We start from the raw sequence: 17595 nt of genomic DNA on the forward strand, positions 1-17595 counted from the left end.
GAGACAGGGGGATATACATTTTGAACAGGATTATAGGTGTAATTTGTTATTTTTATTAATATATTTTTTTTCATTTAGTACTGCCCTTCAGAAGCTACATATGATATTTACATGATTCCCAGAAGACGAAATAATAACAATTTACACCGATTCAAAAGTTCAAAAGTTTACACCCCCTGGCTCCTAATGCATCATGTTGCTTTCTTGAGCATCAGTGAATGTTTGCACCTTTTTTTTGGAATAGTTGTGTACGAGTGTGAAAAGATGGATCTCAAAATCATATAGCCACTGTTGGAATGGAGTCAAAGATGCAGAAGATGCTGGAAAACCAAATAATGTGCAATACTTGTTCTGAAGAACAATGGACAGTTTAACTACTCAGGACAAACCAGGGACTCATGAACAAAACAGAAAAACAGTCGTTGATCATCCAGGTAACAACACACAGTATTAAGAACCAAGCATAAGTAAACGTTTAAACTGGTTCATTTGTGTAAATTCAGTTACTATTCTGTCTTGTGAACTATATCTTAACATCTGTTATGTGAAATAGCTTAATCATGGCAGTAAAACTCAAAATTTTAATGATCTCTCTTTTTTGTTGAAATTATTAACATTTTGCAGATTCTGCAAAGGGTGTGTAAATTTATGAGCACAACTGTACATATCTAGTATCTGGATGAGGAATATGCATAGCTACCTGTTTAATGTAAGTAAATTCAATCCTGGGGATATGGGAAAGTTGCAAAACAGAAGTTTATCACTGCATTAGAGGCCTCATTTTTTCATGTCATAAAATGTCCTTAATAAGCACTTTATTGTGATACCATGTTTAGGGGAAAGACCTGAAAGTGTAACAGGGCAGAACATAGCTTGTGTAAAACACTGCAACTGATATTTTAGCACACACTCCGATTGCTGCCACCATTTCATTGTTATATAAAGCTCTTCGTGACCTTTTTATATCCTTCACACTCCCTCTACTACCAGTTTAAAAAACCACATTAAAAGATACTTTATTATATATAATTATTCATAATTTGGTGCTTGCTCACATGGCACAAAAGTTTTGTTTGACATGTGGTTGTGATAAGATAAGGCATTCTAGCATGTTGACAGTAAGACTTCTAAAAGCAGAGATCAAGTGCTCCTTCTATATAAAATCTTATCTCTCCCTTACTAAATCTAAACCTTGGCTTCATGTCAACCATGATTATTTACTTTAGCATGATCTCTGTGTGTGCCCTTAGATCACCCCTACTGCTACTGTCTGTTTAAGGACTGCACAGGACGTCTAGCTTCCCTTAAATTTTCATTAAAATTTGCAATGAAATGTTTATTAAAGTGTCTATATAATTCATCAATTTTAGTTGAATTTAATATTTTAGCGAATCAATCAGTGCAATCTCGTGCTGCTCTTTGATTAAACTCAAACTCTTTTCGGTGGACATAGCAGCCTGCGTGAGAATCTCTACTGAAACCCCCAAGCCCTTACACAGCACTAACAAACAGTCCATGCATCAATTAGCATGTGTTAGGTGTTCGAGTACGGAACCCCTAAGCGTTCATGCATTATTAATTCTTTTTCTGTTGTTTTCTCGTGATCCAAGTCGTGAAGTATTTTATGTCATAGTATAACACGTGAACATATCTAGAGCTTAGAGTTAACCTCAAACCTTATTTCAGGTTTTTAAACAAAAAACCCATTCAAAAACCCCAGTGCCTTCGGGATGATGGATGTCCAGCACACAGGAAAATTAAATCGAGATCACGAGAAAACAATAAAGAAAAAAATGAATAATACATGGCTGCTTGGGGCCTACTGTAAGTACCTGCTGTTTTACTGGGAAGAAAGATTAACGCTCATTGGACAACAGGCTTTTAACGTGACATTTTGAGTCCTGCCCTGACACACGGCTTAAACAATATTTTAGTTCAAATTGCCAGGGAGCGTCTTGGTACAGTAAAATCGATTAGCTGCCTTTATTATTAGTATTACACAGTCCATCCAGGATTTTGCGATCACAGAAATGAATGCAAAATCAAGGAAACGCCTCAATGATCGCTGGGGCTTGCAATATTTTTCAGAATTACCGCAGATTTTCTGCAGATTTGGGGGAAGAAACGCCAGTCAAAGTCCCCTTTGATTGCTGTGCGTCGAACATGAGCACAGCTAAAAGGTCTCATTTACCAACAAACATCACTGTGAAAGACCTCGCAAAACACTTTCATCAACAATCACAAAAAACTAAGTGAAATCCTGTATGGACCAATTAGATTCCAAGTGAACGAGTGATAACATGAGCATATACAGTGTATATGGGCTACTATTCCTTTACTGCTTTACTATTTGTAACATTTGTGTTGAATTAACATTTCATCTTTCTGTTTAGATTTTGCCTAGCTAGCTGAATGTCCATTACAATCATAAAGACAGAAGCCTCAAGATGTGATATCGTTTTAACCTTTGACAACCTAGTTTGTGTTCATCACACATGCAGTTGCTGATGATGTGTTACAGATGTCCCAGTGAGATGGGCTGAAATATAAGAAGGCATTTCACAAGAATCTATAGTCTAGGCTAGAAAGAAATCAGCCCCAGCCACACTTCTTCATGCCATTTCCCGAGCAAATAATCTGCATTCTGTATTTTCCTGGCCAAAAAATCTGATGTGGATGCCAAAAACAAAATCTTATATTAAAGTGTTCTTATCTTTGAAAGACAGGGGGCTTATGTGAGGAAACTGTTAATAAGAAGACACCCCCCGGAAACTGTTAATAAGAAGACACCCCCTCATATTATTTTGGTTATTGGTATTGACAGTAATCAGTAAGACTGGAGGCCTGTAATTTTTGTTGTTATAATTATTGTTTTGTTTCTCTATTAATGTGTGTACATACTGTTCGGATTGATTTTGTAACAGAGCTAGAACACCACTGCTCAGGGTGTTGAGCTGCACTGTTGCAGCGTATGTATTCTGTTCTCTAATGATTAATATGTAATTAATTACAGAACATAAAGACAACGGTGAGCAAAATAAAGAAGCCCAAACATGCATTACTCGTTTTAATGTGTGCAACACTTAGCCCTGTTAGTCCATGTGCTCCAGTCACCCCTTCTTGTAGGCATTTAACAACTATTTCTAAGAACAATGTTGCTTTGAACAGCTGTACTAAAATATTTAACCAAAAAGATTTATTTGAATCAGTATTGTATTGTAAAAAAAAAAACATTAAAAAAACAACAACACAATTTCTGATAATATTGCATACATGAAGTGCTCAATACATGGTCATGGCTGCCCTTGTATAAATTGGATTAATATTCACATTTAAATTCTGAGACCTCATTGATGTCCTAAATCTCTGTGCGAAACTGTACAGTTGTGTTCTTCATCTTCTGCTTGTAGTGCGCATCAAACTGTTCATTCTGAGCCACAGTAAAGTGATTCTTCCAGTCGCCGACTTTACCTGAAGAAGCAAGTATAGAGGGGAAAATAGAGAATAAATCAATTGGATAGAACCAAAATGGGTTACTAAAGCACTGTTTCACCTGGTTCTATCAAGGATCCTTTTTTTAACCACACCCAATGTGGTTAATTTAAGTTGACACTGATAGTATCCACCAAAAGCAGAAGCTTTTGTGAGCATTTTTTACAGTGTAAGGAACTAGCTAATACATAAATGCTGTGACTGGAGCACTCAGTGATTATGAATCTGAAGAAAACAGGCTTGTAACACCAACTGGCTGAATGTATTGGAGCTGAGATAAGCACGGTTGGTTTGTTCAAGTTTTTGTAAAGTATGTCTGTGACCAAAAGTTAAAGCTGAGTCAACTGTAGAATGAATTTAATTACTATATGATATAGTAACATTTACATGTCTTTTTTAACAGTGTGGTTCTGGGCTGGGTGTGTCCTCAGCTAGGCACAAGAAGGTTCCCACACTGACTATGAATCAGCTAAAATGATAGTTGAGATAGAATTCTGCAATAAATCATTCACTAATCGATCTAATAGATCAAGCACTAAACACAATGATGAGGAGTGTTAAAAATTAACGTTATTGATGATATGAATGAAAAAACAACGACCAAATCAGTATTTAACTGGTGGATCTGTTGTATGTGTAGTATATTTAATTGTATTCTTTTTTTTTTTTTTTAATTGTGATGACCTTTTAGAGTTTAAATTCAAGTAATAATAAAATCTTAAAGAAATACTGGGGGGCATATTTGTCTAGGGTTCTCAATCCTAGTCATGTAGGCATCTGATCTCATTCTCATACTAGCATATTTCTAGGCTTTTCACATTTTCATTAAAATGAATTGCAATTGCAATGTGCAATGGTGCAGTAGTGTTTCTGAGAGATCTGCACACGACATCAGACTGGGGTGAAGGTTCATGGCAATGACTCAAAGCATACATCCTTGAGTGGCCCAAAAAAAGGCTAGACTTGAACAACATAGAACATCCGCTGAGAGACCCAAAGATTGCAGTTCATAGATACTCCCATCCAATCTGATTAAACTTGAATGGAAGAAACTGCCCAAATGCAGTTATGCAAAGCTTAGAAGACTCGAAGCTGTAATTGTTGCCAACACCGTTCCTACAAAGTACTGAATAAAGGGTCTGAATACTTATCGAAATGAGAGATTTCAGTTTTTCATTTTTAATAAATTAACAAAAATTTCATGTTTTTTGCTTTGTCATTATTAGACATTGTATGTAGATCTATGGCCCAAAAAAGAACATTTAATCAGTTTTAAATTAAATCTATGATACAATAATGTGTGCAAAAAAATGAAGGGGTCTGAATACTTTCTCAACCCTCTGTATCTCTGTCTTGTATAAGCACAACAAACACAAGCGAAATTCCCTCAGCCCGGCCCAGCATCAAAAAGTACTATTCTGACCCCCGCATACCACTTGAGACAACCCTGTGCACCAGGTCACTTGCCAGACTAGATCAGCCACTGATCTGGTTTTAGAGGTAAATACCACTAGTTCTAGGACAGAGGGTGGTGGAATTGTTGATACTGTATTGCCTTCAATGGCATGAGAGACACAGATTAACTCCAGAACAAAATAAAACATAGTAATGCCTTAAAACATTGTCAAATTATATAGCTGAAATTGAATAAATAAGCAACTAAATGAAAGGCAACTAGAAAAAAAACCCAGAACCAGAGCCATAATATGTAGTTGGCGATCTGAGACCTACATACATATCTAGCATGTGGATGAGCTACATAAGCCTACACCAATCATTTCTAGGTATTATTATGCACAGAGTTTGTACAGAGATCCATGGCATATTAACCTTTGCGCATGAACGGTGAGATCGTAAAATCCATGATTGGGACTGTAGAATAGTTGGTCATCTTGTTTTGCTTCATGGTATCAAAGTGAGTGGATTTAATAATCCTTTCCCTCTCTTCTACCGGTGTAGATAAACCAAGGAAGGAACACAAGCGCTCCATCTCACACCCCATGTCCTGGAAAAGCAGAAAAAAATTTACAACTCTGGACATACAATAGTGAACATCATACTAAAATACTGACTTATTGCCATCCTGATTTAGGAATTAGATGGTATGGAAGAGTAAATATTAACTCAACTGAATACAGATACAGTATCAGTACAAACATACTGTAGGGTTCATACTAAATTACTAAAGTTTAAGTAGTATGACTCCTTTACTACATTTTCTATTCTTTTTTTCTGAAGTGAACCATAACAAGTATCTATAATAAAATACCAGTGCAATTTACCATATAATTATGGTAGCCTATTTCATTTCCTTGGCCAAGTGAGTATACTTTCTACTTTTCTTACCTCCACCATATCCTCAAAGAACATGTAGTGAAGATTAGAGTATGTCTGCTTCTTCTCCCAGTAGCCAGTCACATGATCATACCAAGGTCCAAACACCTCTACAAGGTAAAATGGTATTTATATAAACGTGAGACATATTTAAATAAAGAATATTAAATGTAACTCTCTCACTCACTCTTTCCTTCCATGAAATTCTGAAGAAAGTTGTTCCAGTTTCCTGGGTCAGGTTGTCCCATGTTCATGCGTTCAAAATGGAAATAAGACACAGCATTGTCCTTGGCATTGCGCGCTACATAGACAATCTAAAGGAAGAATATATATATAGAAGAGAATATACATAGATGCTTAATGTCAATAATTTAAATTATGTGTTTGAGATACTGATAGGTTGCACAAATGCTCCACTACAGGGCTTCAAACTACAATTTTTCATGTCAATGGCCTTCATTCACTGATTCATTTTTCAATAGCCACTTTATTCTAATGCTTTGTTTATGGGAAAACCCTTAAATATGTAATACATACAGCTTGCAAAACACTGAAACAAAATTTTACTGCAGACTAGAAAGAAAGACTATATTAGTTATCATATCTCTGCTTGCTGCCACCCTTTTATTGGTTTTTAAAGTTCTTCATGGCTCCCTCTTCTACCAGTTTTTAAAAATATATCGTAAACTCAGCTTTTTTACTTTTATATTTAATGTCAATCAAATATATTTGTTTTTTTATGTCTACATAAAGTCTTGTGAAAAAATAAGTACACCCCATGGAAATTGTTGGCTTTATATATATATATATATATATATATATATATATATATATATATATATATATATATATATATATTTGGACAAGCAAACATTTGATCCTCTTTGAAACAGTGCCTATTAATAAAAGGTGATACACTATCAAATGACACATAAATTAACATTTTCTATTAATTTTCACTATATTAATTAACAAAAAACAGATCAGTCACATGGAAAAATTAAGTACACCCCTACATTTATCACACCTTCAAATCCTTAAAATTAGAATCAGGCATTCAGGATTGGGTGCCAGTGATCAGAACCTGCTTAGGGAGTACAGGTGGAACCTGTCTTATTTATACACCTCTCATATCTAGTGTCTAGTGTTCCCTTTGCTATTGAGGTGTGTGTGGTGTCATCATGCCAAGATCTAAAGAGTTCTTTAAGGCCTTCAGAAAAAAGTTGTGGATACCTATGAGTCTGGAAAGGGATTTGAAAAGATCTCCAAATTATTTGAAATACATCATTCCACTGTAAGGAAAATCATCTGCAAGTAGCGCAGATTTCAAACAGCTGCCAATATGTCCAGGAGCAGACTGTCTGATGCAAAAAGAAGTCTCCAAGAACCACATAATTTAATCTCAGGATCTGCTAGTAAGTCTGTCAACCATTGGTGTCAAAGTGCATCTGTCAACAATCAGATAGAGATTACACAGGGAAAAGCCTTTGCAAGACTATAGTTTGCCACAGTAACAGCAGACATGCTTGGCGCAGACCAAAGACAGCTTTTCAGGAGAAGCACCTCATACCAACTGTGAAGCACGGTGGTGGAAATGTTATGGTTTGGGGTTGCTTTGCTGCCTCAGGGACTGGACAGCTTGCATTCATTGATTCAACTACAAATTCTGTATCATATCAAAGAGTGCTTGAAGATAATGTGAGGCCATCTGTCTGAAAGTTGAAGTTGAACTGCAAGTGGACCTTTCAGCAGGATAACAATCCTAAGCACACCAGCAAATACACCAAGGAATGGAAACTGGCAGTACATGCAAGAAAACTCTCAACTATCTTACAACTGAAAAAATATTGCATGGAAGAGTGGTCAAAATTTACAGCAAGCCTGGTGGACAATTATGCAGAAGTTATTTCTGCTAAAGGGGGCAATACTTGGTCCTGAGGCCAAGGGTATACTTACTTTTTTCCACATCTATTGATATTTCTGTTGAATAAATTATTGAATAAGCTCATTTTCCTTACTAAAATGTTTGCTTGTCCGAATACAGGTGCATCTCAGAAAAATCGAATATTGTGGAAAACTTCATTTTATTCCATAATTTAATTCAAAAAGTGGAACTTTCATATATTCTAGATATATTATACATTACACATAAAGTGAAATATTTCAAGCCTTTTTTTTGTTTTAATCTTGATGATTACGGCTTACAGCTCATGGAAATAAAAAATCCAGTATCTCAAAATATTAGAGTAAATAATTTATAATACAGAAATGTTGACCTTCTGAAAAGTATGTTCATTTATGCACTCAATACTTGGTCAGGGCTTTAATCCTTTTACCCGAATTACTGCATCAATGCGGCGTGGCATGGAGGCACTCAGCCTGTGGCACTGCTGAGGTGTTTTGGAAGCCCAGGTTGCTTTGTTAGCGGCCTTCAGCTCGTCTGTATTGTTGGGTCTGGTGTCTCTCATAGATTCTCTATGGGGTTCAGGTCAGGCGAGTTGGCTGGTCAATCAAGCACAGTAATGCCATGTTCAGCAAACCAGTTACTAGTAGTTTTGGCACTGTGGGCAGGTGCCAAGTCCTGCTGGAAAAGGAAATCAGCATCTCCATAAAGCTCGTCAGCAGATAGAAGCATGAAGTGCTCTAAAATCTCCTGGTAGACGCTGCATTGCCTCTCGACTTGAGAAAACACAGTGGACCAGCACCAGCAAATGGCATGGCACCAAAAATCATCACTGACTGTGGAAACTTCACACGGGACTTCAAGCAACTTGGATTCTGTGCCTCTCTGCTCTTCCTCCAGACTCCGGGACCTTGATTTCCAAATGAAATGCAAAACTTTAATCTGAAAATTTTTTGTGGTTGTGTGTACTGAATCAGACTGGGAGATTAAAGGCTCAGGAAACCTTTGCAGGTGTTTTGAGTTAAGTAGCTGATTAGAGATCTTCTCAGGTCGACATTTCTGTATCATCAAGGTTAAAACAAAAAACGCTTGAAATATTTCACTTTATGTGTAATAAATGTAGAATATATGAAAGTTCCACTTTTTGGATTAAATTGAGGGAAAAAATTTACTTTTCCACAATTTTCAACTTTTTTTAGATGCACCTATATATCAAAAAAGCCAACAATTTCCATGGGGTGTACTTATTTTTTCACTCAACTGTATATTACATCTTATTCCTAGTCATTTAATCTAATACTTGCTTGCATGGCATGGAAGGTCTGTTTGACCAGTGGTTGTGGTAAGATATGTCAAGTCTTATCTCTTCCTCAATAAATCTATGCCTTGGCTTGTCGCTTGAGTATTGTCATGCATGTTTATTTACCTTGGCCTGATCTCTCTGTATTTCCCCCCTACTGCTACTGTCTGTTTAATATTTGTACTACAATTTTGGAATGTTCAGCAGATATGCATCTTCAGTCATTGTGCTTGTTTGCCTGGTGTATCTAAATTAACAGATCTGGTTAAAGCTCACTGAATTTAAGACACAGCAATACTGTACCTTGCAGTTCTGTTCAAAGAAGGACTTGGGCACTAACTGAACAGGTAGATGAGTTTTAATGAGTCGTGGTGTGGTAGGTAAATTATCTGCCAGTTCAACCCCTGCACAAGAAAGAAAAGCTATTTATGATATTTTTATTGTTAGAATTACTTCCAGAATCTGTCTGCAAGTATCATTGCTGCTTATAATTTGTAATATAATATAACTTATAATATACCAATCAGCCATAACATTAATATCACTGACAGGTGAAGTGAACAACATTGATTATCTTGTTACAATGGCACCTTTCAAGGGGTGGGATATATTAGGCACAATTGAACAGTCAGTTCACATAACTGATGTGTTGGAAGCAGGAACAATGGGCAAGTGTAAAAATCTGAGCAACTTTGACAAGAGACAAATTGTGATAGCAAGACGACTTGGTCATCTCCATGTGGGGTGTTTCTGGTATGCAGTGGTTAGTACTTATCAAAAATGGTCCAAAGAAGGACAACCGGGAGCAACTGGGGAGCAAAGGCTAGCCCATATGGTCCAATTCAATAGAAGAGCTAGTGTAGCACAATTGCTGAAAAAGTTCATATTGGCCATGATAGAGAGGTGTCAGAACACACAGTGCATTGCAGCTTGCTATGTATGGGGCTTTGTAGCCAAAGGCCAGTCAGAGTGTCCATGCTCACCCCTGTCCACCACCAAAAGCACTTACAATGAGACACGTGAACTGGAACCATGAATCAATGAAAGAAGGTGGCCTGGTCTGAGGAATCCCGTTTTCTTTTACATGACCTGGTGCATGTGCGTGGCTTACCTGCAGAAGAGCTGGCACCAGGATGCACTATAGGAAGAAACTGTAAACCAAGTACACCCCTTCATGGCAACGTTATTCCCTAATGGCAATGGCCTCTTTCGGCAGAATAATGTGCCCTGCCACACTGCAAAAATTGTTCAGGAATGGTTTGAGGAACATGAGAAAGAGTTCAAGGTGTTGACTTGGCTTCCAAATTCCCCAGATCTCAACCTGACTGAACATCTGTGGGAAGTGCTGGACAAACAAGTCCGATCCATGGAGGCCCCACCTTGCAACGTACAGGACTCTAAGGATCTGTTGTTAACATCTTGGTGCCAGATACCACAGCACACCTTCAGAGGTCTTGTGGTGTCCATGCCTTGACAGGACAGAGCTATTTTGGCGGCACCTACACAATATTAGGCAGGTGGTTTTAATGTTTTGGTTGATTGGTGTCTGCGTTACTCATGAATGTGCATATCAACCTGACTGTATCCCAGGGAACTGCGACTCAAGGAAAGGCACTCTGATGTAGATGGGCAGTGAGGTCTGACGCTCAGGTGCTACATTGCCGAAATAGAGAAGTTCCAAGACATAGGACACCCAGGTGGTCCCTGTAGGAGAAGAAAAAGATAAGTAAGAGAGAAGGTGCTTGTGTGACAAAGTGGCATAGTTAAAAATAGCTGATAGGCCTTTCATGTCATTCTCACTGTGTGAGAAACAGAATGATTCATTACTAATACTACATACTACATAAACTGTACTCCAGAGCATAACCCTGTGTCTTGTTACATTAAAATAATCTTTCTAAAATAATAAATTGCTTAATAAATTTAAAATGGCCTATGCACACTACCCCGCTAGTCTCATATATATATATATATATATATATATATATATATATATATATATATATATATATATATATATATATATATATATATATATACGCATGTACAGTGGTGCTTGAAAGTTTTCTATATATCTGCTTAAAACATCATCAAATTTTCACACAAGTCCTAAAAGTAGACAAAGAGAAGACAATTAAACAAATGAGACAAAATATTGTACTTGGTTGTTTGATGGAACAATGAATTCTGAATTATACCAGTGAATTCTATAGAATGTCAGGACATTTGCCCAGAAACTGAATCTCAAGACAAAGTGGGTCATGAAGCAAGACAATAACCCTAAGCACACAAGTCGTTCTACAAAAGAACAATAAAGAATAATAAAGTTAATGTTTTGGAATGGCCAAGTCAAAGCCCTGACCTTAATCCAATAGAAATGTTGTGTAAGGACTGAAGCAAACAGTTCATGTGAGGAAACTCACGAACATCCCAGAGTTGAGGCTGTTCTGTACTGAGGAATGGACTAAAATTCCTCCAAGCTGATGTGCAGGACTGATCAACAATTACCGGAAACGTTTAGTTATTGCTGCAGAAAGGGGTCACACCAGGGGACGTATTGTTGAGACATGGTTGAGCCTAGTGGTCTGCAGTTAGCAGTCTACAAGCGTTAGTGTGTAAGCATTAGCGTGGAATTTGAACTATGAAACCTGATCTGTTTGAGCAGGGTGTAAAGATAAGGAGGTGAGAGTCACTTTAGGTAGTGATAAATTCACATTGACGCCACTATCAACCGGCAGTCAAACAACATCGTGGGTTTTTTAGAAAACCTTTAGCCTAACTCAGTGAAACATTTTCAGCCAAAAATAGTAAACCTGTAAAGTAAACTTGATTATAAATAGTGATATTTAAGTTAGGGTGGACTTGTCCTTTAATAGTTTGGGAACTGAATCCACCTTATCAAAATGGCTATAGTACGCCTTCAACTAGCACTGTGTACTGTACAAACCAATCTGTACAAGATTTCGCAGAGTTTTTTTGGGATTGTTGTGGCAAAAAAAATGCTTAATTTTGCTGCGGCTTTTTTCTAAATTTGAGATAACTACTTGAAAACTACTTGAATTGGCAAAATTGCAATTGCAAGAAATTGTTTTGCACAGCCTGTCGCATTGATGTTTGTTGGTAAATTAGACCTTTTAGCTGTATTCGAAGAGGGCTTTGGCTGAATGTGCATTGTGATGACGTCATATAATGCGTCTTACCCCAAATCTGTGGAAAATCGGTGGTCATTTTTTAATAATTGCAAGCTCCTCTGAATATTGCTTGACTTTACATTAATTTCTGCGATCGCAAAATCATGAAATCCTGAACAGAACCTGACATTTTCCAGCCTGTTTTTTTTTCTTCTCAGGACTACTCAAGCAAGCTAAAGAACACAACTTCAAAGTCAGATGTACTTCTTTGTTATTTTGCTGGACCAACTGCACTTTTTGGGTGTTTTCTTTCAAGATGTTCATAACATTATGACAATGCACCATACACCCTGCTACCTGACCTCCAGGTTCATGTTAAATTACTTGATTAGGCATTAGTGAATCTTTTTTTTAGCAGTTAAATACATTAAGGCAATGACTAAAGCTATTTTCTGGGTAAACATCAAATGCTTCCCTAGTAACTTAGTAATCATATACTGTTAGATGGTTCTGTTATTTTGTTCACATCCTGTGTATTCGTCTGAGGTTTTCAGTCATCTAAGTTGTGTTGAATATCTCATAATATACTAAACATACTAAACGAGTCTGAAGGGCTTCAGTTCTTATGGTTGGTGGTGTGACTTGGTGTGAAACTGCCAGACTAAACACATTAACATTGTATTGTGTTGTATTATATCGAATTGAATTGTATTAGATGGTGCTGCCAATGGTGCTGATGACTGTTATATTTGATGTAGATGGCCACTTTTCCAGGTGCTCATCTTCATACAACTACAAGACACTCCCTGTATATTACAATGGCAAATCTACCATCTGCATATACAGTATGTAGGTATTTAATTTTAATGCACATTGTTAAAATGACTAACAATTACAATAGCTAAACTGTTGGTAGGTGATTGGAAATATCAAATCAGGAGGAAACATTAAAATTCCTGGAGGTTCACAGTACCCCAAAATTAAGAAAATGAATCACTATGGTCCCTGTCAGATTACCTGCTTTGGGGTAAGTAGCAATGAGGATGTCATCTGGTCTTGCCTGGAAGTTCTGAACATTCTCCCAGTTGTCAGTGAAGTAATGAACCATAGAGATGCCTTCAAATTCAAACATTTCTGGCCGACTGATCGATTTCAGCTGCAGTATTAAACAGGATTGTTAATTCACGTAATTCTTTAGGGCTCTGTAAATAATCCCAATAAACTCAACAAATGTTTTCTTTGCTCAAAAATGTCAATGTGTTGCTGAAGTATATAAATCACAAGGGATGTTTGCTAGTGTTAACAAATTGCATTGTTTCTAAAAACCATATACAAACTGTTCTGATGAGATGAACAGTTACTGAGGATTAATCAAATTTCAGTTTATGGATAAAAAGCTTGCAGGGATAAGGTCAAGCACCAGACAGAAAGAGAGCAAATTAATTAGGTTTAATTAATATTGCTAGATAGATCTAGCAGCAGCAGTTGTCTTTATTATGTTGCTATATATAAGTCCATCAGTTATATCACAGTATTCCAGTATGCAGTAAACTCAAATGTTTAGGATTCTCTGGAAAATATATGCAGGCGACTTACGAAAGAAAGATCAACTCCTTCCATGATGAACCAAGTTGAACAAAACTTTCTTCTTTGCTTTTTATTAAGAGTCTCCTCTTGTATGTATCACAGCAGAGCACTTATTTATCTTCTCTTACTACTCTCTCTCTCTCTCTCTCTCACTTTTCCCCTCCCTCCTTCCCTCCTTTGGCTTTGGCTCCTCCCGACACAGATGTGTCCCAACAGTGTTCCTCACAAAGGGACACCAAATTATATACCTGAATTTACAATGTCCATGCCTGCCATTTATATATAAATGAATATACATTTTTGTGGCATCCTTCCCAACGACACAGCAATACACAGTTTTGGCTGGGAATAGTCAATTTTTTGGTCATGCACATTTTCACACTGTCAGAATGTTTAGTCAGATCTTTACATATATCTTTAGTGGTCATTACTCCATTGAAATACCATTTAAACAAACAAACGTGGTTTCACTGAAATGTGGGACAGCATGTAATAGGAGCGCACTCTGTGAATATACACTTTTTTTTTAACATCTTGTCATGTGACCCATCATTCAACAGTTGTTTTAGTGTGCCTTCTAGGATTAGTGGAATTCCTGGCATATTCTTTCTGTTCGGGTTTCCTGCTTTTTGTCACGTGTGCTAAATCAGGCACGAAACTCCAACAAAACCGCTTCCTTTCCCTCAACATATCCACAACATCTTTACAGTGCAGATTACCTAAGAAGATTAGAACACTGTACTGAGCTGATTTAGTAATGCCTTGAGAAGAGCAGCACAATATAAAGTATAGGGGAATTGATTATATAGTTTTCCAGAGTATTTGAAGGGTACTACATGTAAAAGAAATGTTGTTCATCTGAGTTGTGTGCGTGAGAATAAATGTAAGTAGAGATGTTGCAGAGGAATGTGCGTGACAATGCCCTGTAGATATGACAAAGTATTCTCACGCAAGCCAGAGGGAGTGGCAAAAGAAGGCAAGCTAAATGGTGATGTAACACTGTATATTTTACCAGTGATTATCAGTAATTCTCTCTCTCTCTCTCTCTCTCTCTCTCTATATATATATATATATATATACACACACACACACACACACACACAGGTGCATCTCAAAAATTTTGTATATTGTGGAAAAGTTCATTTTTTCCCCTGTAATTTATTTCAAAAAGTGGGACTTTTACATATTCCAGATTCATTATACATAAATTGAAATATTTCAAGCCTTTTATTTGCTTTAATCTCGATGATTCTGGCTTACAGCTCATGGAAATCAAAAATCCAGTATCTCAAAATATTAGAATAAAGAATTTATAATACAGAAATTTCGACCTTCTGAAAAGTATGTTAATTTTATGCCCCAGCTGCTTTGACAGCGGCCTTCAGCTCGTCTGCATTGTTGGGTCTGGATAAATCTAAATGTTAAAGATGTTTAATATAAAGAAAGAATTGCCAAGAAATGACACCCACGGACTACCTTTTCATACCCACAAACTAGTTCCAAACAATATGGCATAAAAATAGCAACCCTCCCAACCCTGGCAGTGCTGTGTTTTCCACATTATGCAAAACTGTGAGAGGGCAGCATATGAATGATTAAATTCCTTGCCTATGCATAAATAAATTAAATGCCCATGTTACATTTTAACTGCGCTCCTCTTACATTTGGCACATTATTTTGTAGCCATTTGGTCTAAAAGCATAGCATTATGTTTGGCTCAGACCAAATACAGCCCAACATCCCGGAAACAACATTCTTTCATATCAAAGATGGTGGTGGTAGCATAATTTTCGTGGGGTATTAATTAAGCAGTGTCAAAGTTTTATTTTTTTTATTTTATTTTTTTTACTTTTGAATAACCACAGACTTTATTTAATTTAAAAGTCATTTAAAAAAAGGCAGAAAAAAATAATTATATATACAAAAAATCCAATGTGCTTACATTTGAGATTGCAAAACAGCACAAAGAAAAATAATCACTAAGGGGTTATTACTTTCTAGAGTCACTGACGTTGTACAATGTTTGCATCAGAAAAAGTACTATCTAGCTCAAATGTATGCTGAAGTGGTGTATAAACATTGGGCAGTTCAATCACATAAATAATAAATGAGTTGTTTAAGTTTCCTTGTTCCTTTTCCAGTAAGGAAGCCAATTTTCAACTAAGTGAAACTTCTTACTTAGTTAAACCTAAATACTTGTATCGGTAGCACTGCCACAACTGACCCCACTTTCATCCATCTTGAAATCTGACATGATAGCTAACTAATTTAGCATTGTCATCTATCAGTCATGCTATCAGGTGAATTAGCCAGTGAGCAAAACTAGCGCATTTTGCGTTCATTTGATTTTCATTTCTTTTGCATTTTGGCTTTCATTCTATGATTTTAAGCATGAAAATTATTGGGTGCATCTTTTCTGTCTCAGTGCTGCCAACTTGTGTTACTCTTAACAGTTTGAGACACCCCTGAAACAAGGTGCAGTTACAAATAGCACCGCAGGTTGCACCCCTGCTTTCTAACATTTTTTAAAACAGAAGGGACATGCCCAAACTCTGAAATGTTTGGGGATGGAGAAAAAGTTCTCCAGATGAGGAAAACAACTTTAAGAATTTTTAGACTTTTAAGACTTTCTAAGACATTCTTCAGATTAATTTGCTGCTCTTGTGCAGATAGTGAAAGGAAGTTACTAAGCATGTGCAGACTGAGTGTACATTTACACGACAACGATGTTCTAAAAACTGAAAAGTTTTTCCTTTGCGTTTTTGAAAAGATTCGCGTACGGGTAATGTTTTCAAAGCGATTCCCGTTCACACATATCCGCGAAAATGACTAAAAACGCTGTATTATGCATGCCAGGCCAGTAGTTGGCGGTCACTTTGTAAAGAAACACTACTCGTCTGCGCACATAAGCATTCACATCAACGTGTCTGTCATATTGATCCGAGTAAGACTGCCCTATAAACAAATACAAGTAAATGGGGGAGCTGCGGTTTTTCTGGATAAAAAGCACAATAACATTTACATTTCTCAAACGATTTCAATGGTTTCTGATCTACATAGAGTTAAAAAAAAAAAAAAAAAAGTTCTGTCACCAGTTAGAATCTCGATAGTTAGACTTGGAAAATTGTTCATTGTCATAAAGAATTGTGAGAACTCACTCTTGTCAAGCATAGATTTGGCTTATTTTTCTTGGTTGATAAATGCTGAGACGTCCCTAATGTAATCTAATTTAATGTACATGAAATTGAATAATTTTTTTTTTCATTGTGGAAATGGATTTTCAACCTCATTTTTTAGCTTTTCTTGTGCTCCAGGTCAGAATTCTGTTAACAAAGCTCATTCATTTTTAAATACTGAAAAAAAAAATCAAAATAGTGCATCTTTAAGTACTAATAATTGACCATCGTTGTAAAAAATAGAACAAAATCTGCAAATACAAACCAAATAGTGAGACACTGGCAGTCAGTCTCCTTTCTATATTTTATTAGCAATAAAAGGATACAGATATACTCCAAAAGAGACAATTACAAAGATCATTATAAGATTTTAATACCCTTCGTCGGCGTAGATGTGGGTTAATGATTGGGCGTATGTAACAAATGCGTCTCCACAGGTCATAATGGTGATGCAGTAAATCACACTTTGCTGGAGAAGCGTCAATAAACTCAAAATCCTGAGCAGCACAAACACAGTCCTGTACTCCGCCGTTGTAGTTTTGAATGTCTTGCGTGTTGTTTTGAAGTACTTGCGTGCATGCCTATAGACTAACCACATAATACGCGTGCACATGACGTCATCGTTTTCACAAATTCTCAGTTTTTTGCATGTTTACACGTCACTGTTTTCAA

At 36.7% G+C, this 17595-nt stretch overlaps 1 protein-coding gene across 1 annotated transcript; it reads right to left on the bottom strand.

Annotated features, from left to right (window-relative positions):
- Positions 1-3031: 3031 nt before the first annotated feature.
- LOC128607597 (cytosolic sulfotransferase 3-like) lies at positions 3032-13910 on the bottom strand. Its single transcript, XM_053624576.1, has 8 exons — positions 13757-13910; positions 13178-13316; positions 10605-10733; positions 9333-9433; positions 6014-6140; positions 5839-5936; positions 5323-5497; positions 3032-3471 (listed from the first exon to the last, which is right to left on the bottom strand). Exons 1-8 carry the CDS (start codon positions 13778-13780, stop codon positions 3359-3361), a joined length of 906 nt encoding a protein of 301 aa, XP_053480551.1. The 5' UTR covers positions 13781-13910; the 3' UTR covers positions 3032-3358.
- Between the last annotated feature and the right edge of the window lie 3685 nt (positions 13911-17595).

Source organism: Ictalurus furcatus, chromosome 5 (genome assembly GCF_023375685.1).
Source record: "Ictalurus furcatus strain D&B chromosome 5, Billie_1.0, whole genome shotgun sequence".
NCBI classification, from domain to species: domain Eukaryota; kingdom Metazoa; phylum Chordata; class Actinopteri; order Siluriformes; family Ictaluridae; genus Ictalurus; species Ictalurus furcatus.

Bases quoted from the DNA above. Each gene is read 5' to 3' on its own strand.
- LOC128607597 (XM_053624576.1), bottom strand. From the start codon at position 13,780: ATGGAAGGAGTTGATCTTTCTTTC. The intron at 5,937-6,013 runs GTGAGTGAGAGA...TTTACCTTGTAG, and splicing joins GAATTTCATGGAAGGAAAGA to AGGTGTTTGGACCTTGGTAT. The intron at 5,498-5,838 runs GTAAGAAAAGTA...CTGCTTTTCCAG, and splicing joins TCTTTGAGGATATGGTGGAG to GACATGGGGTGTGAGATGGA.